General features: G+C 42.0%; 1 protein-coding gene across 3 annotated transcripts; it reads right to left on the bottom strand.

The window, feature by feature from the left end:
• Positions 1-249: 249 nt before the first annotated feature.
• LOC112572656 (globin-like) lies at positions 250-23235 on the bottom strand. 3 transcript variants are annotated; one of them, XM_025252429.1, is made up of 6 exons: positions 23146-23235; positions 20238-20470; positions 8166-8321; positions 2710-2935; positions 1940-2095; positions 250-1472 (listed from the first exon to the last, which is right to left on the bottom strand). In XM_025252429.1, the coding sequence occupies exons 2-6, from the start codon at positions 20258-20260 to the stop codon at positions 1470-1472; spliced, it is 564 nt and encodes a 187-aa protein (XP_025108214.1). In that variant the 5' UTR covers positions 20261-20470; positions 23146-23235; the 3' UTR covers positions 250-1469. The 3 variants fall into 3 exon arrangements, with proteins under 3 accessions (XP_025108214.1, XP_025108215.1, XP_025108213.1); XM_025252430.1 differs by lacking the exon at positions 23146-23235 and having other exon boundaries at positions 8166-8392; positions 20238-20487; XM_025252428.1 differs by lacking the exon at positions 23146-23235 and having other exon boundaries at positions 20238-20483.
• Positions 23236-24735: the final 1500 nt, after the last annotated feature.

The following is a 24735-nucleotide window of genomic DNA, read 5'->3' as shown; positions in this document are numbered from 1 at the left end:
GTTGTTGGGTGGACACCGAGGAGCAAAGGTCACTGTGGCCGATGTTTTTACAAGAAAGACTGCAGCCTGCAGGGTAAGGGCGGTTAATGCTTGTGGTGGTGATAAGTTTTTCAAAAATAATATAACTTACAAGAGATGTATTCTATGGCACTTCTAGTATTATGCTTTATTTTAGCTTATGTCGAGACGGGCATTGAGCGATGATGTCGCTATTGCACGAGACAGTTACACAGGTAAATAAGCCAGACATACGCACAGATAACTTTAATGCGAAGTAAAATATGACGTGACGTGAATCACGACGTACCTTACATATTTACTGGGCTCTCATAGTCACCTTCCCTCTATCCTAGGCAGTTACTTATTGGGGTTACATTTAGAGGTTATTTTTGTGTGCATATCAAGGGAAGGATTAAGAAGTTGCAGAATTTTGCAGATATGGTATAAATATTTCTAAGCCACTGCACAAGCTTTATATACATATATGTTTGTGTCCATATGTTACAGTGGCACTAAAAATGAATATTTTAAATTATCCACAAAAGTATTTCCTGTGTTATTCACGCAGTTTTGTTCTCCGATGTACAAAGGCAAGACTGAAAAGGGACTATAAAAAACTTAGTAAAAACGTTTAAGAACTATTTTGAAAAATTGTCCTCGCCGATGAAATCTTCTTGACACAAAGAAAAATGTCTGAAAACCAGACTATACTTGGAATATTATCCATCCTGGTGCGCTCCAACAGGAGTCTAATTTTATCAAGATCGTTGCTCTACCATAGACACAGGTGTGAAATGTCGCGAAAGATGAACACACACACACACACACACAATTATGATTAACTTGGTAATAGGTACGTGTTTAATATATTGGGAAATAATAAAACACACCAAACACTGAAGAGTGGTGCTATGTACATTACACAAAAAACTTTTTTTAAGGGACAGTGACTTAACAGTAACCAAGTAGGCAAACTTCAGCTTACCACAGCTTTTTATGCTACGTGTATGCAAATTATTGCAGTCATTTTTAATTCGTCACTGAACTGTTTCTTGGCTGCCAAAGACAGCAATTCTGGGTGGGTGAAGTTTGAAGGTAGACAAGCAAGACAACATTTAAGCTCATAGCATCGCCCGCAGAGGAAAAAAGTTTCAGAATTTTGTGTTGTACAACAAGAGATTCTATAGACTTCTGGCTGATGTCCACCTACATGTCACAAAACACGAAAGCACGCCAAAGCATGACTCCTTGAGCGGCCAGCTTGACAGCTGTCCTGTCGTGGAAGAGCCTTCTGATGGGAAGGAGAGAGGAGAGGGGTCAGCCAGCCACCCGCCCACTCACGCGTCCTGAGGTAGTTGCAGGCGATGACAATGGTGATACGATTTTCAGAAAGGTTCCCCCGGACCTCTCGTATTTAGACAGCGGCAGGAAGTTACTGGTCGTTGCCGCAGAATCAAACAGCAAGAAGTTCACTGAAAATTGAAACAATGTCTGTATAGTGCGTGGTGATCTGGGATGGGTGCACAGTCACACCAACTAGAGGCTAGCGTTCAGCAATAAAGTAAACTATTAATGGAAGATTACTAATATTTTATAACCATTTACTTTTAGCCATTTATCATTAAGCGGCTGTGCAAGCGCTCCCCGGAAGCACAAAGTGACAGGGAGCTGTGCTTTAGACAAACAATTTTGCTAGGCGAAATCTTGAGAAATTCAGCTTGTTAGTTCCCTTTATCTTCACTTTAATGGTGTCTAAAAGAAAGGCGAAATATTATGTTATGGTGGTTTAAAGACCATCATAATGGCTTAGTAACAGGTGTAAGTGTAGACGTGGCGGGAAAAGTCTGAATATAGTAACAATTTCTAGCACCATAGAAGTTGACAAAACTGAACGTTCCCGTGATGTAACACCCGCTAACCAAGGACTAAGGCTGGTTACCGAGGAGGCAGGTAGAGTCGTGAGCTGGTCTTGTACTCGTGCCTTGACTACGGCCAGGATGGTGGTGGCTGCAGTCGTCCAAGCCTCCCCCATGGATGGCGTGAACCTGTCGCCTAAAGTGCTCGCCAGGAACCGAGCGAACACCTCTATCAGTTCCTACGGCAAGAGAAAAATCGTCATCATCATCATCGTTGTCATCGTCAGTTATTAACCCCAATTCCACACAAATAATAATTCAGTCATTACTGTCGATTCAACAATCATTTGTCCATCAATCCAGCATCAATCGTCCATCTTTCTCGTGCTCTTTCTCCTCTTCTTTACGATCACCACGCTACACTTTCGTGCCGGTGTTTATAATAAATGACTCAAGATAATTCTAGTCCTTTGTCAGTAGCTTTCTTTGGAGTGGTATGTGCCCGTTGGTCATGAAATTTATCTCTGTCAATACTTTTTATATTCGTTTTCCCAGAGAAAAGGTACGTGGAAATGAAAATAATATTCAAGAACAGTTGTTTTGACCGGGAATGGATGCTTGTTTCCTCGTTAAAGTTATAATGAAATGACGAATCACTGAACTGTATTCTCATTATAAAATATCTTAACTCTTGGACCTTCTTGACTGAACACACACTGTCCAACGTGTGATGCTTTCGCGTGTTTAAACTAGACCGCCACAACAAAAAGTTCGCCAACGAAGCTTCATACATTTTCGACAGTGTATGTCCAGTTAAACTGTCCCTTCCCAAACGTGGCAGGAGCGCGGTTACCGCGAACTGTGCCGCTCGGACGCCGCGCGTCAGGTGGCTGTCCACCGTCCGGTGCAGCACGCCGACCAGCACGCCCGCGTCGTCGATGCTGTCCACGATGCTGGTCAAAGCGCCCATGACACGAAGCCCATGCTGCTGCAGGCTGGGGCATTCGCGCAGCTCCTCCAGTGCCCTGCCCCGGAAGTCTGGGAAGAAGTTCTGGTTGTCCGGATAATCCTCGAAAAATCTGTAAAAACAAGCGAGGGTAAACATGAATATTCTTTAACTAGGCTTTTGTCTCAGGTTCCTATCTTTCTCTGCTAAATACAATGTCCACGTCCCTCGTCCCATTTTTAGTGTGTAAGTCTGTGTGAACTCGAAATAACAGCGATGCTGAAGTGTGTTCACACAGCAACAACAATCATAAATCATTGCTGTTGTAGTCTGATCTTTTACTGCCTGTTCTTAACGAAGGCCAAGTCGTACCTCTCTCTCTCTCCCTTTTTTTTTTTCTCTTTGTTTAACCGGGTGAAGGAAGCCATTTATGTTATCTCTGGACTGATCTTTCACGACTCGAATTCCTCGAGTTCGTTTTCCCGTCTGAAACACGCATTCGCAACGAAAGACTATCGAGGTCGTTAACTCTATCGTGAACCTTCAAAGACAGCCGCGTCTGGAGTGACGAGCGCCTGATAGTGGGTCCGGAATAGCTTTCGTTTGATCGCAAGATGTCTTGCTCGGAATACAGCTGTCGGTTTTATTAACGCCCTTTAAAATGCCTTGTTTTGTGTTGGCTTTGTTGAAGAACAACAATAAAAGAAGAAAAGAAGCGCAAGAAAAACAATGAATGAAACAAGGGCGCAAGAAGGAGGGAGGATTAAGGAAAGGAATGAAATTTTATCATCCTGAAATAATAGGAAGAAAACTATTTAATATTCTTAAAAATTCAGTTGTGACTGTTAGTGGGGGTTGCCTTAAAGGCTATCACGAGTGCAATTACTTTTTTTTCGTAAAAAAGTTCCGATCACTAGTTAAGAGACTTAGCATTATAGTTCCTGTGTTTTAAGCTTAGTAAGCTTAACTTCATAGCTTAGTAATAAACGAATGACAGGTCCTTGTCTGTTAACATGGCAGCCACTTACACCCTGTGTTTTACTCGAGTTAGCCTTTACTTTCCCCCAGTTTTTAGTTTTTTGATACAGCTGCAATGCCAAAGTTCATCTTCAACCATAGCTTCTATACACTGGAGGCTATTATCATCCTCCCCACCACCACTTTGCCCATCCCCGTGCCTTCGTCTATCCCACCCATCCCCTACCCAGAACGGGTGTGGAAAGAAGCTGGCAAGAGAGTAAGATTTGTAAACACGTGGCCCGATTTAGGTGCTCGAAATTCCATTCTCAAATCTTGCACAAGTCAGACGAGTGATGGCGGTCACTCCTTCCTTTACCTCGCTCCCTGTCTCTGAAGCTTTATTTGTTATCAGACGTGAGTCCGCCCGTGAGTTATCAGAGGTCAGAGCAGTTTTTTTTTAATACTGCAGTTAGAAATGCAAGTTGGGTTCACAAAGCGTCTCGATGAAACTGTAAACCTATTTCATGTTTCTTTTTTATTACTTTACCCTGCACGTGCATTCGACAAGCCTCCTGCAGTCTGATAGGATAAAAAAAAAGGAAGGGACATATGCGTGTGTGTGTTTTATGGGTGTTATATAAGAAAAAGGTGCATCCGCCAGCCAGCCAGCCAGCCAGCCAGCCCTGCAGTAAAGCGCCTAATAGGCAGTCACACAGATAGACATGGAGACGGACAGAAAAAGAATTTTTTTCTTTGCTCATCGGAGAAGAGCAAAACCATCTTTTCGCGAAGAACCATAATTGCCAACGGAAGATCTCCAAGGAAACGGTAATCGTAACAGCGACAGGACGAGGTCCAGGAATCAAAATTACGAATGCATTATAAAGACCAAATACTCTTCTTAACCACACAAATGCAGATGAATGTCCAAGCTTGGCAAAGTTTTTACAATATGGTTAACCAGTTTGGCCAACCGTTCGTCCAGTTAAGCTTACGTTCATTGCCGGAGAGCAACTTATATTCTGGCTGGTTAAATGTTTCTAGAAATAATTGTAGTCATGAAAAATTCGCAAAAACTTCTTTAACTCAGACCTTGTGTGGTCTGTAAAGCGTTTTGCGACTAGCGATGTTGCCCGATGAAGAACTCTGAAGTGAAGGCTGTCTGCGTCCATATATTTTCTGGAATGTTCGTTGCATTGGCTTGCATATAGCCTCTGTACAAAATATCCAAAAACTTCAGCCTCCATGAAGTGCCTAATGGATTCTTGACAGTTTATTTGAAACGTGCGTCTTAGTAATCATCACTTTTTTTTTTTTTGGTCACCATGGTGATGACGCTACCGACCTTTGGCCCTGAGGCACTGACATCACCGATGTGGCCATAAGCACGGCTTTACTCTCGGCTTATCAGAAGGGACGCGGGTGGAGAATTTTCCCGTGCTGCTACTGCTGCTGATTCCCATGAACAACGAACCCTGGCACGCGGTTCTCAGGGTTAGCATGTGGGAAATCTCTTCACCTCGAACGAAGCAGCGCCGCTAGAAATAGCCATGAATGAACAAGAAAGAAAACTTTGCTTCGCACAAACACCCGACACAGGAGGTGATGACCCGATTATCAGAGATGCGACATGACATCACATCATTGGAGCAATGTTAACCTCAAACAACCTGTATCTGTACTCAAATGCCATGACCAGCTGCCAGCCGATAGTCACGTGACAGTGAGGAAGTGACTTAAAGATTGCAATCAGGGTACCTAGCAAATAACATTTAAAAGGAGAAAGCACATACTTTTGTCAATATTATGACATTATGAATAACCTGTTTAAAGACTTAACAAATCGGGAAAGCCAGCAAGGAAAACCGAAATCGAACCGCTGAGGGAAATCGGGAAAGGGCGCAAAACGGGTGGGGAAAGGCGGGAAAAGCGTCAAAATGGCGACAAAATGAGGGCAAGGAGGAAAAAAGCTTTAAATATTTGAAGAAAAATGTATAGCTAAGGAAATGATGATCTACAGGTATATAGACCAGCAGTAATGCGCTGTTTACCTTTATGTATTACTAAATGGATAAAAATTTCCTTTCCTTTCACTCACTCTCCAGCCTCGATCGATGTTCAGAGCGTTCCACACTCGTACCTTCCCCTTTTAGCAACTCTGTAAAATATTCCAACATGTAATCCTGGAGACAGGGGGTAGGAGCAGGGGTAACAATGAGATTCCAAGTTGTCATAATGTCAAGATCATATTTGAGTAAACGGTGAATTAAACTTCTCAGTCCATAAACTTGGGTAACTGTCTGCGGAGAATAATTAAATGAAGTATTTTTGTGAGAAATAAATCTGAATGCTTCAAGTACTATTTTCATGTGTACCTCCTTTTAAAAACACTTATCAAGGGGGAAATTAGTCTTGCTTTTGGATCATTTTCTTTATCAAAACTTTTGTCATTTTTATTTTAAGGGGAGGACTAAGACGGGGTAAATTTAGAATAAGTCTCTTTTATATTACGAAGTTTTGTAATGTTTAGTTCTTTGCAGGAATCTTCCTGACAAGTAGTTTGATGACTACTTTGTGTACTCTACTTTGTCAGGTGCAAACATGACTTTTAACATGAATTCCAATCCCCTTCCCCGTCCCCAAAGTGCCACAAGTTCTTGTTTGCCTTGGAACCAGGGTTTGTACTCTTTATTGGAAAAGAACTGTTGGCAGACATACCGACTTTTTGTGGTCGTCGAGACCACAGCCGCCTCGTGGTGAAAGATTCTGTAATTTAGAAGATTTAATCCGTATGTCATGGGGAGGCTGGCGACTGTAGACGGCAAGTAAACATCTGTGAATGTCTGTATTTTCTGAGAGCTGTCATAAATCATGTTCTAGCGAAGACGAAGGGGAAGGTACCGAAAGTTATCGTGTAAAGAACATGGCTCGAATGGTATTTGTCAGTGTTTATCATGGCAACGCGCTATCGTCGGAGATTTATTCAGGAGGAGTTGATCGTCATTGGATGTATTTTTAGTTGTCACGTGAAGAAGTAAGATGAAGTATAAACTCGCACCTGTGTTTCACATCTGGTGCCTGTTGCTTCTGCATTGTGGGACTGACATGTTAATGTTCATAACAAGCACAGCAACAAACGTTCGTGATCTTAACCAGACGCAAAAGATTTTTATTGGCTGCTGCAGTCTTACAGCTTGATATTTTGGAGAAAGGGGAATATTAAAATTAATATACTAATATCTAGTCTGGACATCTACCATTTCTAATAAATTGAGAGGGGTTAGGTTATTGGTAGGTGCACTTTCGTTGGCATTCTCGGAGACCACGCCCGTCAGACCTCGATCCCTTCCCTGGTGATGAATATTGCTGTTCTCCACGATGCCCCAGAGCTTCTCTTCCAGTATGGCTTCCTGGGACCACAACTCTGTCCCCGTCTGTCTTTGTAAGGGGGAGAACTGCAGGACATGCTCAGGGGTCCATGGGCCTGTCTCTGCATTTTTTAGTGTATTATAATCGGCAGTATGACTGTATCCTGTGTGCAAGTGGGAAGATGAGGGTGTGTTGCATTTTGGTGGCGAGTTGTGTTCACTGGTAGGTGCACTAATCACAAATATATTGCCTGAGCTAGCAACATGAAAAACAGCCCAGTCCGAACGAAAAATCCGACCAATCTCTAGTTGGCAATTTTTCTTTAATGGCTTCCGTTTTTAAAGATTCTCTTCAGCTCTCGACCGAACTTGAGAGATGTTCTTCAGATATCCGAGAGCAACATTTTTTCTTATTTTAATTTGGCATTATTAATAATACTGTTTTGATTCTGAAAATTTTATTAACATGGCTTTATCTTCATCTCATTCAACATTTGTTAAAGCGCTGTATATTTTACTCCAGACATCCATAACGTGTAGGAATGTACGGAAAATAACATTAAATCGCCGTATTGGACAGTGCCCAGACTGCGAAAATGAGCAAGGAAAAAGTATTCTAGGAGCTTGCTTAAGAAGAAGAACCTGAGAGATCGCCATCAAAATCATGCTGCTTTTGCTATCTCTGAGATGCAATGTTGTAGCCAATATTTTGTCTGGCCTCTCCCATTATCTAAAGACTCGATTTTTTCGCTAAGACTTCCAAACTTTTCTAAAATTTCAAGAATTCAGCCTTTTTTCAGTGCACTGCTTTTTCTCTTCGTAATCCGTTTATACAACAAGCAGTGTCGTAAAGAATAGTATGTGTACCATGATTACATTTTAAACAAATTCGTGTTATACTTTTCTTCATTATTCTTTTACGACTCTTTCCATCTGCAGTTAGGAAAAAAACTTTCGTCTAGCGAGAGAATGATTTTTAAAAAGAAAAAAAAAAACATGAACGGATAACCAGAACGACAAGAAGCAGTGTCTTACTTGAGCATCAGTCGGAGTCCGTTGCCTATTTTGTCTTCACTGACGATGACCCAGCTGTCACGAATGGCACTCCGATCACACGACCTTAGACCTGTGACCGGGTCACGCCCTGCGTTGTCGTCTGTGGCGGTTTCCATGCTGTCCAAATGTGACACTCTGTGAACAGAAGTCAGCCACCAAATATGTAAGCAAGGTATCTGGCCGTCCTCTCCGGACAATCATCTCTGCTGAAAAAGAGAAGGGGTGGGGTTACAGGGAATCGAATTTCATCTGGAAATTATTAAAGAAGCAATAATCAGTCCTGTACACACACTCACAGTGACTGTACCGCTAACTCAACAAAACGGACACGACGAACGGAGATATCCGCTGCAGGATGTCTGCCGATGACTACTTACTCTCAGGTCTGGATGTGATTTTGTGACCTGCACGTGAAACCCGCTGCAGGTTGGAGCCATGTCTATATACCTTCGCGCCACACCACGTCGCTCACCCAGAACAGTTGAAGATGTAGTTTATTTTGTATTATGTTGTGAAGCTTATCCGCATCTTAGAGTCACATATATTAATAGAAAATTCTAACTTTAGCCAAATTTATGTAAACTTAATAATGTTAGCCTCAAGCAGGGCTTCTGCTAAGGCTCAATTCTTTGGGGTCCCAGGGACCCCTTCTTCAGATTTTTAAGGGGTCCCTGTTCTTCGCCCAAATTTGAATGGGACCCCATTGACGAAAATTGAAGGGGTCCTCCGAACTTTTAATGCGTACTGTACGCAATTTTTTGCGTAAGCAGAAGCCCTGTCAAGAAAACAAAATGTAAAGAAACCTGTCATTATATCAAATTTATGCATTTAAAATTAGAAAATCATGTTGGTATAGACTGATTAAAATACTTAGCTAAAAATGTAAAACTGCTCCTGAACCTCCCTAATCAGTTACTAGAGAGTGTCGTTATTCTTGATTGCAATATTGTTTAGCATTGTTTTGTTTTCTCCCCTTCTGTAGGGCAAGGGCCATAGAATAAATCAATCATATATTTCCACCACTTTCTGCACCACTACTACAAGAGGTTCCTCAAACTTAATACTCCAATCTTCTGTAATTTCCCAATTTCGTACATATACTCTGATTTTCTTCGTTTTATTGTGACTTGTTTTTCTTCTTGTAATGTTGGGAATCTGGTTTCCTTTTTGCATGGCGTTCGAGGGCTACACGTAAAATGCATTTTTCTTTGCTTATTGTATTCCCCTCGTTAATGAAGATTTGTCATTTGTCTTACACATCTTTCACCAAGAACTGCTGCCAGTCCTGTTACAGCCGTGTATCAATCCACCACCTCAGCGACGGCACATCTGACCCGAGAGAATCACTCAGAATTATCAAGGGTTTGTGTCGCCATGGCAACCGTGATGCTAAGGATTGGTCAGTTTCTGGTTACAGAAATAATGAGGTGAGGTCTGTTACAAAAATCTTGGCACCACCACCTTTATATGGCAGTAACAGTGTATTAGGGGCGTTAACGAGAGGTCTTTTGTAAAGACTGTTAGGGCAAATCCTGAGACCAACGAGTTCGCTGAAACGTGTGTTAATGATAAAAGGCTTCGGACCCGATCAACAGATCTCGTCTGAATGGCTGACAAGCAAGAATAAACCCCAGGGCTGTACTTCTGACATATTAGGAAAAACTGAAACGTTATACCACGAACTTGTATTACTGGACTGCTGGCAGACGATTTTTTTTTTTTAAGTTAATTATTAAAACGAGGCATGAGACTACAAAGCTTCCGGTTTAGTCACATTCTTTGTTATGGCTCGCCGACTAACAGAACTTCGCAAGAGGCTAAGCGCTGGTCTTGTCAGAAAGACAGCAGTCCACCTATACACATCCATGGTTATACTGCTTCATATCGTGATCGACTCACAGGGTATTCTCGCATAACATCGTTTCGTCCGAGAACTTCGTCGTAGAAGGGTTAAAAGACGGTCATCGGGATGCAATTTTTTTCTCTCTAATGATTGGGTAAAGCTCAGTGCGAGATACTTTTTCCCAAAATCTGGGTGAAAAGTCCTTTCTATTCTGGAGATGCATCTGTACAAACATCCCCATGACATTGAGGTAAACATCGTGACATCACGTGTGTACACACGTCGCCCTATGCTCCACTGGGGGCGAATAGGAACAGCAAGAAGAAGAATGTGTGTACACAGGCACTCCTAATTAACATATATTCCCAGTTTTCACTTTGGTTGAGCAATCAAAACGTAAACCTCTCCATACCCGATCTTGACGCCAGTAAATTTAATAAGGGTATCTTTCAACCTGTGTTAGAATTTTACCAAATGCTGTCATGTTTGTGTCATTTCGGTCTCTGCATTTTTAATCCCAATACTGAAATCACCCGAAAGTTATTTTTGCCGTTTTCGCCTCCATTTGTGTCACATAACCACCGTACATAAGATTTGAAAGCATTCGGTTCGTACGCTTGGCAAAGGAAATTCGTCTTTTTCCTTATCCATCCTTGCACACAAACCACACAACCAGAGTACTAAACTTGCCACGTCTGGAACCAGCGCCCTCAAGAGCATTTTTAACAAGCAACGAGCTAGCGTAGCAGACCACCAAAGAAAATAAACGGTTAAAAAAAGAAAATATACTGCGAAGGTGGATACCTAATAGAAGAGCGACAGACTTTGCAACTGTAAGTAAATTCGCAGGTGCAAGATAATTTGTCTTGACGCTCCAGCAAGGTGATCCAAACAGCTGGGCCGTATTCTGTTTTATTTCTGTCAGATCTCTTTCACCTTCCAGGTATGCTGCTGCTTCCAACAGGTCAGCTATTTATAGCAATGGGGGTCACGTCATTTGTGTGTCGCTGGAGAGGATACAGTCTGATGGCTTGTGAGTAGTAACCTTGTTCTCAAATGGTTAATAAGGATCTAAGATTACAGGAGAAAAAATTATAAACTATTTTTTAATACTAAATACGATCATTTTACCGCTTTCTGGAACAAAAAGTAAAAACTAAATATTTTTATTCAGAGAGTAGGAGGACATTTATGATTACTTTTACAGACGTTTGAGGTTGGTACATGGACCGAGACTGAACATCGGGTTGGAACCGATAATCAGAAACATGTCAACCTAGTGAGGCAGGCGTCCATCAGTTCTCGGGACATTGTGATATTTTTGCATTCAACGGACGAAGTGCAGGCATCAAATGATCAGTAGAATTACCGAGTAGTTTGTGGTGTGTCCACAAAACCATTCCAGTCCACCTTTTTAAAAATTCTATATTATTTCAGCAAAGAAAAATGTTCTCACAAGGTTGATGTCTCGGTGGCTTTCTCGAATACTTCAATACTTTTTATGTAGGGGATTTCCAACTAAGCCATTAGCTTTAAAAGCAAAAAAAGCCGTTTACTTTCAGCTGTTTGGCGGGAAGGAGTCTTGTCTACTGTGGGTTTAGAAATAGCTCACACATATCAGTGAAGTTTTAAGAAAGGTTTTTCTGTTTAAAGAAGTCTGGGGGTCGCTTAGAAACGAGGACAGGAAATTCAGTCTTTGCCTGAAATGTGCACTCTGATCGCACGAAGAAAAACGAGATTAGCGACAAACTTCACACACTTATCTAGAAATGCCTGCGCCAGGAATTCTGTGGGAAACTGTTCCGGAGAGAACACCGAACCAGGTCATTCTCTGAATCACTTCTGTCAATCTTTCAACATCTGCTCTCTCCCTACCTCCATTCCAGTCCCCTAACTTCATTATTGCCTCCTAGAGAACAAGCAGGTAGCCGTCTTGCGAGTCGGATTCACGACAGTTTTCAGTGTATAATAAAGAATGCGGAACATGTAAGCAAGCTGTGGTATTGTTGAAAACACAGCAATTTAAGAAACCAACTGCCACAATGATCGAGCTTGCCTAGAAAAACCCTGTTTTTGAAAACACAGGTGAGTGGACGGAGTGGGGGTGGGGTAGGAAGCTCCTGCTAGCCCTGCTTGTAGCAGAATTTCTACGGACATTCTCATGCAGCTTGAACGGGATTACCCTGGCTCTAAGACTGGTGCCAGTAGCCCAGTCACAGTTTCCTAAATATCCGCCAGATACGAGACAACAATCTACACAACTAGCAGACCTGCTCCGGGCTTGTAAGTTCCTGCGCTCTGTGTTTAAAGGTAAGGCCGACAGAGTCTGTAAGATCATAAACAAACATTGTTATGATTCCTAGGTGACCATCCAACATCTCTGTGCCTAACACATAGCCCTCCGTCCAACAATAAAACAAAAATACGTTCTACGTTGCCAGCTGAGGTCATTGTTTGGTTAAAAATGTTTTACTTCCTTCAAGAAAGTAATAAATTAGCCCTTTTATCACCCTGGTTTGGTTCAGCACACGGATCATCACAACACACATGATAAAAGTTTTAACAAAGCCAGCTAATCTACTGAAGTTTCGTCTGCTTTGATGCAGGGTGCATTGCATCTCAGTGACATTTCTCATATCTCTGTCATCTCCCCTTCTCTCTTTCTTTATCTCAACTCAGACGGTGGCAATCTTGGAAATGTGCCTGTTCTTAAATCTCGATTCTCCCCCCAGCGTGCGATAGCTACGACGACCCTCGATGAAGGCCGGACGACTCGTCACCGTCGCACGTGTGGGTGCTTGACACTTATTGATGTAAGGAAACAGCAGCGGGACCTCAGGAAGGATGTATCTATTCTCTCCAGGATGTACGTATCGAAGCCGATTAGGAACAGGTCCCCCATAAACTATCGCCACGACTTCTCCGATTGACGTCTGTATTGTGAATATCCGGAACTTCGGTTCCCTATAAACCATGTTTGCCAGAGGTGATTTTTTTCAATCTCAGAATAAATTCCCGGAGAATTTGTCATTGTCAAGATTGCCTTTTTTCGGTGGTCATTTGTATTCTGTCTCTGTATGAGACGGAGAGGTGGTTTTTGTTTTTTGTTTGTTTTTTTTGTGTGTGTGTGTGTGGGGGGGGGGTTTACACATTTTTAACATCATAGTAATACTCGATTTACTCTCGTGCCATTACAGGGTTTTCTTTAAAGTTAAAAATTCTATAGCCCATTGATCCTAGTGGCAGTAAATTTCAAGTGGTTCAATACTCCAGGGGCTAGTTGCACAACATGTTTCTAAAACTTTAAAAAGCTAAAGAAGAAAATTTAGAGATGTTTTCCAAAAATTGTTTCCGAGCTATTCAGATGTGTTGCATAAGCGCTGAAGGTGTTATTTTAAATATACCGCCCTATCGTCACTTCCTGCTTTCTTGACAAACCGAGGTATGATTATGAGAAAAAAAATTTCTCAATCCCCTTTGTCATGAAATGCCACCGGGATATGTTTTTATGATACTTTATGCCTAATTCCAGCGATTTTTGCTGAGCACTCGGCTTAAGGAAGACAATGCAAGAAAACTAAACACAAAACAACCATAAACGTATATTGCGAAGAGACAAGAGGGAGCTATCTGTAAACTCACAAATGTAGCTTCTAAAGTTTAAACAAAAAAACTTTAATGACTTCTTAAGCCGCTGCTCTGGAGAAATATGCTTCTTATAAGTTTTCATCTGCTCTTTTCCCAGGCCGAACACCTCCATACCCTGAACCTAACCAAGATTCCTGCCAGAACCTTCACTCCTCTCTTCCATCTGGGCACTGAGTGCTGCTTACTGTTTTCTTTTTATTTAGAATCAGCATGATGGGTATTATATGCACGTTTCATCAATGAACAGTGGAGCCGATACTGACCTTTACTGATTACATGGTATTAAACGACTCACTCGAAGACAACAAACAATTATGCAATGCAAGGTTACTGCGTTCTTTCCCTCTTTTTTCCCTGTGGCTTCTGTTTCGTGCCTTCTTTCTGAACGCAGCATAACAAAGTACTCTCTTTTTTAGCCAACAATTAAATTTATCTCCACATATCTTTGGCCTGTCTGCAGCAATGACAGCCCAAGTGGCTTCACCAAGAGCAGAGCTGTTACCTATGATAAATCAGCACAAGAAACAAGACTCTAATCGGGGCCATGGGCCCAGAACGCTCCTTCCTGCCTCTAAGCGGCACATTTTCTGGGGCCACTCATTTCATGATTTAATCCCAGAATAGTTCATGGCGGATAAGCAAGGTCAGTGCCAAAATTACCCTGCTCATTCAGTCTGAAGGCAGCTACACTTTACTATCAGGAATTTCACAGATTCTTTACTCCCCACTGGGAGTGGTGTCCGGGAAAAAGAACTCTTGTACTGGTGTGCCAGAACGAAACAGTTCCTTTGAAAGAAGATTCGGGATTGCTTGCTTTCGTCGTATCGTTGCATCGTAAAGCTTAATGCGGCGCTCAGCAAGAAGAAATATAACTTTGAGTTTGCCATTTCCTCCTTCATAAATTTTAAATGTGTGTTTTCTCTGGTTAAAATTTATTCCTTCGGACAGTAACGTGTCTCGGGACATCAACAGATGGTGCGACGAGAGCGGATGTCTGGGCACGGATGATTATCTGGGTGTAGTCTGCGCATGCGAGCTTTTGGCAGTTACAAACTCGTGGTAAATGATTAACGGATGTCTGCGAGTTCTTTTCTGGATTAGCAGACATCTTCGTGGTTTTAATTATCGAAACCAGCCCGAATCACAGAGTGGCTTGCATAATTTTTATTTTTTTCATGTTGGTTTATTTGGTGTTTTTATATGCCTAATTACATTGGCTGACAGCCAGCTATCAGCTAAACTCTTAATATATGTTAATGGACTTCTTCTAGATAGAACTCTAGTTCCTTTTTTTTGTTGACTGGTACCACTTATGGGAGACATAATTATGATGCTAAAATTGCGATCAGCCGTTATTCCAGCAAGGCATTGAACGGTGTTTCGCTTGCACACGATGGATCAAAGTGAGGCGATCGGTATTCAACCTCGCTATAGTAAACAGAGACATTGATGATAATTTATTGCCCACACTGGAGGAATATCCGAGTGAGAAGAGGTGCAGATGTTGCCTCAGACCACCAGCTCCTAGTGGCAGTCTTCAAGGTTAAGCTGAAGTCCTTCAATGATCCAGCAGGCAGACCACAACACGAGTTCAATACTCAATACCTCAAGAACTTAAAGAAATCATTGTCATCATCACGTAGCCACGTCACCAACAAAAGCAAAATTTTAAGAAAACCACTGATATACATAGCACACTGTATGCTACAAACTAGGTCATGAGTTATAGGTTGAAAAGTGATTCTGAAAACATGATGGTTGGCTCCCCATGTACTGAATTATTTCTGTAAGCTTAATGCAGAAGGCCAATCATAAAGAAAGTATTGTGATGAACAATCGATGGGGCTAGCAAAGTGTGATTTGAGATAGCGACAAAGAGACAGGGAAAGAAAAGACGGAGGAAATGGCAGAACGCGTGAAATAAATGAAATATCTTTGTGGATTGATAAAGTTCAATGACCAGTCATGGGCAAAGGTGAACGAAACTGGTTCTCTCTCTTCCTTTGGCGAAATATGTTGACAACGAACAGGTGAAACAAACAGTGTCAAAGGGAACATATTTTAATCTTTTTCCGCATCGGTTCTTATCTTGCAGCTCGGAGAAAACTGGATGGACGCCAAATCCTGTCTCTCACGCGAAAGCCGATATAAATCCTCAGTTTATTAATAATTTCATCAAAAGCTGGACGAAAATAGCCGAGCACGCTGGCAAGCTTAGATGATGAACTTTTTTCAGAAATCGGATCCGTGCGAAAAATCCAGTCAAATACCACGAGTCAGTTATCCCCCTTCCATCCTCTCTTCTCCTACGGCTTCTAAAAACGTAATGGTTACCTCCCCCTGAACAGCACTGCTTCTCTAAGATCACTGCAGTAGGCCAACCATGAAACAAAATCTTGTGAGGAATAATCATTGGTCAAACAGAGATTGTTTTAAAAAAATTCTCTCCCCCCCCCCCCTGAAATGGTCAACTGTTACGGCAGCTACTGTCTTCCCTTCTTGCCTGTGATTATTCTAAAGTCTGGAACCTTCTTTCACATTATGGCAGTTGCGGCGAACTCAGAGAATGTGTCCCGAGCCAAGGAGAGGGGGAAAAATGGGATAAGTGGAGGAGCAAAGGTGGAAAGATGTGGGTCTCGCCAGAGTCAACGGCTGCTAACTTAAAAAAATCAAAATGAAACTAGTAATAATAAAAAATAAATAAATGTCAGGCGTTCCCTTTTTGCATCTTTGCGCCTTTTAAATCATAACTTGCGATGAAATGCAAGAGCACGGAAAACCCATGTCGGTAAATATTTTATCTGCATCTTTCGTGAGACTGTCGGTTCTCTAATGTTGCTACTTTTTCTCGTGTTTCATGGTTATGGCCCTTTAGCACCCACTCTCCCTCCTTACTTCCCCTCCCTCCCTCTCTTCATGTGTACGTGCGCGCGAGTGTGTGTGTATGAATCTGAGAGAAAGAGAGATGTAGATAGTATGACAAAATAAATTTTTTATTCTCTTCCTGTATTTTTAGAGACGTGAGAAATGGTAGTCGTATTCACCTCTTCTTTGTAAAGTATCATTTTTTGCTGCTGTGTTTATGTGTTGTCTTGTGTGCATGTGTCCGAGTTTCTTAAGAAAGATATTTTCCGGTCCAACTGCTTCTTTTCATCTCCCCCAAACCTCCTTAACTATCTTACCCCCATAAAAACCCTATCGTCAAGAAAACTATGGCCATAATGTAGCAATGACCTCTATCGTACCACCGCAGTATACTGAGCACGAAGATTCACCCACATCAGAGCCAGTTATTGCTGCACGTGCAGATGTAGATGAGTTCTCTTCGAAGCTGGCTTCAGAGAGCAGGCTTACAGACGAGAGGCAAGTTCTTGATTCTTTGTTTACTTTCGGTCCATACCTACAACCCATGGGTGCATCCTGGGCCTGGAATCTGGACTCAATGGAAGTGAACTGATGACGACTTCACAATCATTTGCTGACCCCGCGAGGTTAACCCACTAGGAGTCACCACTACGGCTCCTAGCACGATACCATTTTGTTTTATCATCCTCGCATCTTTGGTTTGGCTAACGTCGAGGGCTTTAACTTCAGGCCACTGGAACCACTGTTTTAACTCCAGGCCATAAGACCGAGACCCAATGCTCTAACTATGCCACACCTGACCCTTAACCCATTGTTTTAACACAGTGGCATAGATATTCTTGGAACCCTCTGATTAAACTTCAGACCATGCCTGTATACAGTCCAAGTATGCATGAAGATATGACTATTCCACCACAACTATAGCTTAACCCTTTCCCTCATTCTTCAACTGTACCCTTTTCCCCTTCAACTGCGGCATTAAAGTACACGCCAACTATTGGAAGAGATGAGAGGGAACTACCTCTCGCTGTCTCTAATAAATATATCAATAAAAATAAAAAGTCTGTCTAAGAAAACAGGAAAGAAAATGCCTACACTCATGGTTTCTTTTACTTATCATGAGTTCACCTTTGCACCCCTCATTCATTCCACAGCTGCAGGAAGAACTCCGATCGTCAATTAAAAGTGATTAACCTACTCACTCTTCTGTTTCGCTAAAGCTATGTAAACCACGCGGTGTTGTATGTAGTTCAGGGGGAACTCGGCTCAAGGCGAGAGCAGATTAATTTTTTTTTAAAATCCACTACACCTGTTAAAATATGTCAGTGGGAGAAAGCGGTGAGGGGGTGAAAGATGAAGGATGATTAATTAGCCACCAACACATCAAGAGGGATCGACGGGGCTTCCAAGAAAGAAAAAGAATGCCCGCAAAGCAAGCTGGTAGATAAGACCCGACAAACATTCATATACTTATTACAGGATATATACAGGTGCAGAATCAGCGCAAGAAATTACTGTCTTTTTCTTTTCTTTGCAAGCAAACATTCCGAGTCTCCCCTGCTGCCTTTCAGAGAGAACACAATGCTCTGTCTGGCACTCTGTTTTTGTCCATATCTACTTTTTTTTCAGTCAGTATCTCTGTTTAGAACGGAAAGGACGCCAAGATGAAGTGTTCATACATTTTCCACATGGTTCAAAGCTTTTTATGGACACGACTGTCGGAGTTAGTTTTATTACAGGTGTTGTGAGTTAAGGAAGGACAACTTAGTTAAACACAACATTTCGTTTTTTAAGAGCAGTTTTAAGAGGGTCACGTGATTGTCGCGTTTGTGCCCCAGAGGGTAAGTAAGCACAAAGCTGTCACAATCGTTTTACTCGGAATTCGTTGGTGTCGCTGATGACAGACTTGACAGTCAAAAACTCATAAAAATAATGGTTTGGGGGCGAGAGTTCAGGACATTTACGCCCTAATCAACATGCAGAGCTAAGTTCAAAATTGATTGCCAGTACATGTCTCAGTATCAGTTTTACATGTTCCAGTACAATAAGACTTTTAGGTACCTCAAAGATTTGACCTTTCGGTACTTTGACCGATTAAAAACGGTTTTAGAGTATGCGCAATGCAGTCACTCTTATCTCTCGGGGTTGTTCGCTCCAAACCTCCTTACGGTAGCAGGTTTGAATACTAGTCAAAAATGAAGGATAAAAAGTGTAATCTTTCGATCCCTAGGTACAATGAGAATTTGTGATACGCCTAGTGGCGGCAGCTGCAGTGAGACTGACACACTCCAGAAAATAATGACTAGTCTGAAGGAAGGTGAGAACAAATAAAAAAAGAAAACACAACAAAGACAAAAAAGGAAGGACAGCATATCACCTTCGGCAGATGACAGAGCGCTCCACATAAATTTTAACCCATCGCAGACTGCCATCGGGCCATCATCCCTGACTCCTTCATACTTCGGCCTTCACACCGCGAGGTAACTGGAGACCCCAACACCGACGAGACATCAACAAAAATCGATGAACTGATGGCTGGTGGGTTCACACGGTAAACGTCGGGCCCACAGTCTCTGGTCGGTCAGCAGCCGGAGATCAATCAACACCCTTCCTCATTCCCCGATCCCGTGACTGTACCCTTTTCCCCCAAACACCTCCCCAATCGGTGACCTCGCCGGCTCAATAGAGAATCGAACTCACGGTTGTAGAATCTGACAGGTCCCTCGTTCAAAAATGGTACACTCTAAATGTTACATATGCATTCTTTTACATAGACACAGTTGGTACACGTCATCAGATATACAGATGTGTCACCTACGCGGTCCCAAAGCTCACAAAATAGTTTTCATGTTTCCCTGAGATTTCTTGTATATGTGCCTAAAGCAATGTTCACCTACACTCTTACAGGCACAAACATTTATAGCACTTTGCTCTGTGTCGTCTTTTATGGCATATAGTCGAAAGACTCAACAACAACAACAACAACAACAACAACAACAACAACAACAACAACAACAACAACAACAATCTTGCTTCTGCGTGATTTCTTCCTGAGGAAAGGAACAAAGAAATGTTTCGATACCAGAATATAAATTCGACTTTCCACTGACGTACCTTAGAGACCCTTCAGTGTCTCACCGAAAGGTTAAATTAGGTTACCCCAGTTTTTATGGGTAAATGAGATGAAGGGGCAGACGACTAAACGCATCCTCTAACACCTCTCCTAAGACGACTGAGCTCCCTACATTGTAAAAAAAAAATCGAATTTCTGTGTATGGCTCCTGTACGATTACAAATGTGACCATGACCCTATGGCCTCTTTTTTTTTTTTTTTAATGCTTCATTGAAGACAAGTAAATTCTCTCCCTTCAAAAGACATATTTCCCATTCCACCTTCCTCTCTGAGAGAGACTGTGTCTGCTTTTATTACTGATGCGGATACTCGACTCAACCTTATTCAGATCACGTCCTCCAGCTTTCTCTTCAGATGAACCACATCGAATTATAAGTCATACTTTCATTAAAGTGTATACACTTAAAAATACTAGATACAAAATAATTCGTATCACATTCTAAACGTTTTGTCCTTAAAGCAAACTAGAAAAGAAAATGTGTATTTTGAAGCAAGACATCCAAGTCAGCGTTGCTCACATGACCAGTGCAGTCAGCGTGTGAAAGAAGAACATTTCACTCACCCATTGATGTCCACACAGTTCATGGTTCCTTTTTGAATCAGACCTCTCCTGGACGAGGGTGATTCCAGTCTTGCAATCTCTGCCTGTTTGTAGGTTCGTCTTCGCGCCAAAAAAACTTGTCTGCTGCTGAGTGTGCGAGCTCCTGCGAACGACGAGTCGCGACGTCACAGAGCGGGCTGCGGGCTCGTGGGGCGAGCAGATGGACCGACACGCACCGCGCACGCGGTCGTCTGCTACTGGCAAAAATCACAACATCAAAAAATAGTTTTGGAAGGAAAAGGGTAATGCTGACAAAGGGAGCGGAGGAAAAAAGTCGTTTATGCTCGGCGAGAAAAGAAGAATACAATAATGGTAAGCTTATGTCAGACCATGGAGATGTAGGTCTGGTCATGCGGTCATACTGTAGGTGTACAGTCAACATGGCTGTCCTACAGCCTGCGCACGCATACTTGAAGCAGTGATCATTTGACTCGATGACTGAACATCTTGAGTGAATAAAATCAACCTGAACCGCAGGCTGTGATCATTGAATCATCTCGCTACCCCATAATTTTAATAAATTCGTGTGGCTGCCGGCTGTTATGTCGGAGCGTAAAGCTGATCGTTGTATCACGAACTTGTATTACTGGACTGCTGGCAGACGATTTTTTTTTTCCAGTTAACTGCTAAAACGAGGCATGAGACTACAAAGCTTCCGGTTTTTTCCCTTTTCATATTAACTTCTAAAACGAAGCATGAGACTACAAAGTTTCCGGTTTTATTCATATTTCATATTAGCTACTAAAACGAGGCATGAGACTACAAAGCTTCCGCTATTTTCACATTTCAGGTTAACTATTAAACGAGGCATGAGACTACAAAGCTTCCGGTTTAGTCACATTCTTTGTTTAGGCTCACCGAGACTTCGAGACTTCGCAAGAGGCTAAGCGTTGGTCTTGACAGACAGACAGCAGTCCACCTATACACATCCTTGATTGTATGTTTTGTGCATGACAGAGAAAATATACTCAGATACGACACAACAAGTTAGTGCATGTCCTTCTCGTTTATCATCTTGCCTTTTTTTTTTTTTTTTTTTCGTACCATGATGCAACTTATTCCTATGTTTGTGTAAATTTCAAAAAATGACAAAAAATATCTTTATATATATATGTGTGTGTGTTATAGAAAGCCAGCTTTACATCCTTAAGCATATTCACCAAATGAATAATGAACGATATTTTAATGTACATATGAACATTACATAGCAATAAAAAAATATAGGCTGAACACATGCAGCGGCACTCGCCGGCAGCTACAGGCAAATCTCGGCGAAGATCGACATGCTTAATGTCCAGGTCATGAAGCTGTCATGCCCCAGAAGACAATTAAACGACTTGCATATACACACCAGCGTGCGTTTGAAATGAACATACAGTGAACATTTGGGTAAAAATGACACCGTTTTAATGATTCCATCATAAAGGCGACTCAGGGAAAGTCGAAAGGCGAGAAACAAGAGACATGAAGTAGTTTCGTTCTGGGGAGCAAAAAGTAAAGACTAATAATTTACTGCGCCTTCTTTTACGGAGGACTGAGAATGGAAGAGAAGGGAGGGGAAAAGCAGCTCTACTGCCACAGTAAATCAATTATGCCTGGCTCTAATGAACCACCATATCTGGCCTTATCAGTAACTTGAGCAGTTGAGCTGAGCGACTAGCAGCAAAAAAAAAAAAAAAAACACACTTCAGGCTTTCATACTGCGCCTTTAAGACTTCGTGAAGAGCAGGGGAAAGGTCCTTCACTGCACGCGCCCTTTTGGAGCCCTCTACCAACCCTGCGACATTAGTGCAATAATTATATCCACGGAGTAACTGTTGCTGGAATTCTAACGAGCTGTATTTTTTTAACTACTTTTTTATTATTTAACTGGCACAGCTTGGAATGAAAAAAAGTGTGCCAGCCTGGTGCTTCGCAGACTTTTCGACGGACATACCAAAATTTAGCTTGAAGATGAGGAGGATAATTGCGGTGATGTTTTAAGCCAAAGCAAAGGCTAATTGACTTTACGAAAGATATTCATTGGCCGGTCGCATAATAACCCAGAACAACAACACTAGTAAAACACATCAAATTTGGTTATTGGGGACTAGATGACTGTTAACTATTGATGTGTATATAATAGTACAAGTAAGTGTTTATCTAGGTTTGTATCTGAAATACTATCCCCAGGTCAATGACACCAGTAAAGAAACAGCTTGCAAGTCGCCAGACGTCTTTGTGACAAAGCAAGCCTGTCGTCTGTTAACTAGTTCCTCCTGTTAGGTGTGTGTGTGAGTGTGGAAGAGAGGAAAATCACTGGAGGATGTGACGGAATAGATTGAAAAAATAAAAGGCTTAACACAAGGGTGAATGATACTTTGTAAAATCTTCGCTTCCCAAACTTTAAAGATCTTTGTCTCGGCATGTGACTCACAGTTTGCAATGTTTCCAATTATTGCAGTGCAGTATATATTGCAACACCCGTTTCTCGCGAAACAAAGACCACGCGCAGCTGGCTTGCAAGGTCATGTTATGAGAACATCTGTGCCGAGGATTATGGGTTTAAGAACTATGGCAGACAACATTAATGAAAAGATGCTTGTGGTGGCTGCTGGGGGTACCGCATTTATTCTCCCCAGAGAAGCAGAAGATTTGGGTGAGGCGGTGGATAGGTTGAAGAATGCCTTCAAGCACCTATACAAACATTTTACCCACGATTTCAATAAATGTTTCTTTTAAATTATTGTGACTTTCGTAATCTGGATAATCTTGATCAAAAATCCATGTGTAAATTTCACATAAAGATATCACTTAAAGAACATCTTCCCTCTGACCATGACACCTGTGCTATCTAGATCAAACCAGACAAGCAATTGAACCTTCTTACCTTGCTTCAAGGCCCTTGAACCTTGCGCAAACTTCATAAAGCCTTGTGCAAGGCTTGCAAGCCCCGCAAAGCTGTTTATTGCAACATGTGAGTCGCCTCTTAACCTGTAGCTTTGTCCAAAAGCTTTAGTCACACTCCGATATTATGCTGGGCACGTCTCCAGCTGTCAACGTGAATTCATCTGTCACACTGAGTTGTTTAAAAAAGATGTTTCTTTATGCAGAGATCATAAAAATGTATAATATATAGTTTATAACGTTTGTCTTGCAAGTCTGATCCACATCTGATCATGGTGTTAGGGAGGGGGAGTTGGGGAGTGAGTGGGTGAAACATCGTCTTAACGTTCGATGTTGTCTCCTTAGTCATGGAGCATTTGCCGCATCCAGCTATGAAATCTCGTAACAGCTGCTGTGCAAAGGCATTCAGTGGCCATGCAAAACAAAACAGCAACAAGAACAAAGATATCTCGTACCGACTGGCTTAAAGAGATGATATCTAGGTTAATTCATGGTGGCGTGTGAGTTAAAAGGCAGAAGTTCAACAATCGTTTGTCATGCTAAACAAATATACGTGTCATAATTTTAGTCCTATGAGGAAAAAATATTATAATCAATAAGCATCAAAAACATAAACACCTGTCTTGTGGCCATGAGCCTAAAATATATGGCCTTTTTTTCAAAACGAGTCTTAGCCTCTGTGTTGACGAGAACTACGATAATGGAGCAGACAGACAGCTCTGCTTTGATGTTTGATGTTAGACCAAGGACTTGTATAGGTGGACTGCTGTCTGTCTACCAAGACCAACGGTTAGCCTCTTACGCTTTTAGTCTCGGCGAGCCGTAACAAAGAATGTGAATAAACCGGAAGCTATGTCGTCTAGTGCTTTGTTTGTAGCAGTTAACTGGGAAAAAATCGTCTGCCAGCAGTCCAGGGATATCAGTTCGACGTTAGACGGTTGAAAACGACGCTTTACGGTCAAGACAACCTGAGCTTACTGACCCCTCAGGTTGCATACATTACAGACCTGGCTGTCATAAAACTGGCGTGGCGCTTACACGATACGTAGGTTTACGTCTGCCAAGTTCAATATATAGCAGTCACGTGCCAACAGTCAAGCCGACGACTTTAAGGTCACTCTGGCCTGGGAATTCTCAGGTGTCCGCGATCGAGACCGCTGTCTCGCGGGTGATGGAAAAAGATACAAAGATGACGCGTAGCGAATGTAGCTGTTTCTGTCTCCATTCGTGATATACGTCAGCTGTTCGCCTTCAAAACGAGAGCTACCAAAATCGAGCATTTGTATATTTATATATTTGCACGGTTGCACCTGTATACATTATACACAGCTGTGCATGTTCTTATCGTCTATATTTGTGTGTTGACCAGGTTTTACCCCTACTCTCAAAATATTTTCTGAAACTGAAGTATTCTTTTCATCGAGAGGCAGGGTGGAATCTCACCTGATAACTCAATGGTATTATCTGTTTCTGCAGGAGGATTATCCAAGCAAGCATACATTTATCACTCGATGTTGAAAGGTTCAGACGCATGTTCTGAAGGGAACATAGCACACTTGACCCTCCAGTCTCA

The sequence above is a fragment of the Pomacea canaliculata genome, linkage group LG9 (genome assembly GCF_003073045.1).
Source record: "Pomacea canaliculata isolate SZHN2017 linkage group LG9, ASM307304v1, whole genome shotgun sequence".
In the NCBI taxonomy this organism is placed as follows: domain Eukaryota; kingdom Metazoa; phylum Mollusca; class Gastropoda; order Architaenioglossa; family Ampullariidae; genus Pomacea; species Pomacea canaliculata.
The sequence above is the reverse complement of the archived record's forward strand: the minus strand, read 5'-3'. Positions and strand labels throughout refer to the sequence as shown.

Excerpts from the sequence above, each read along its gene's own strand:
- LOC112572656 (XM_025252429.1), bottom strand. The coding sequence starts at position 20,260 with ATGAACTGTGTGGACATCAATGG. Across the intron at positions 8,322-20,237 it reads AACTGTGTGGACATCAATGG|AGTGTCACATTTGGACAGCA; the intron begins GTGAGTGAAATG and ends TTCTGTTCACAG. Across the intron at positions 2,096-2,709 it reads TCCGAGCGGCACAGTTCGCG|GAACTGATAGAGGTGTTCGC; the intron begins GTAACCGCGCTC and ends CTCTTGCCGTAG.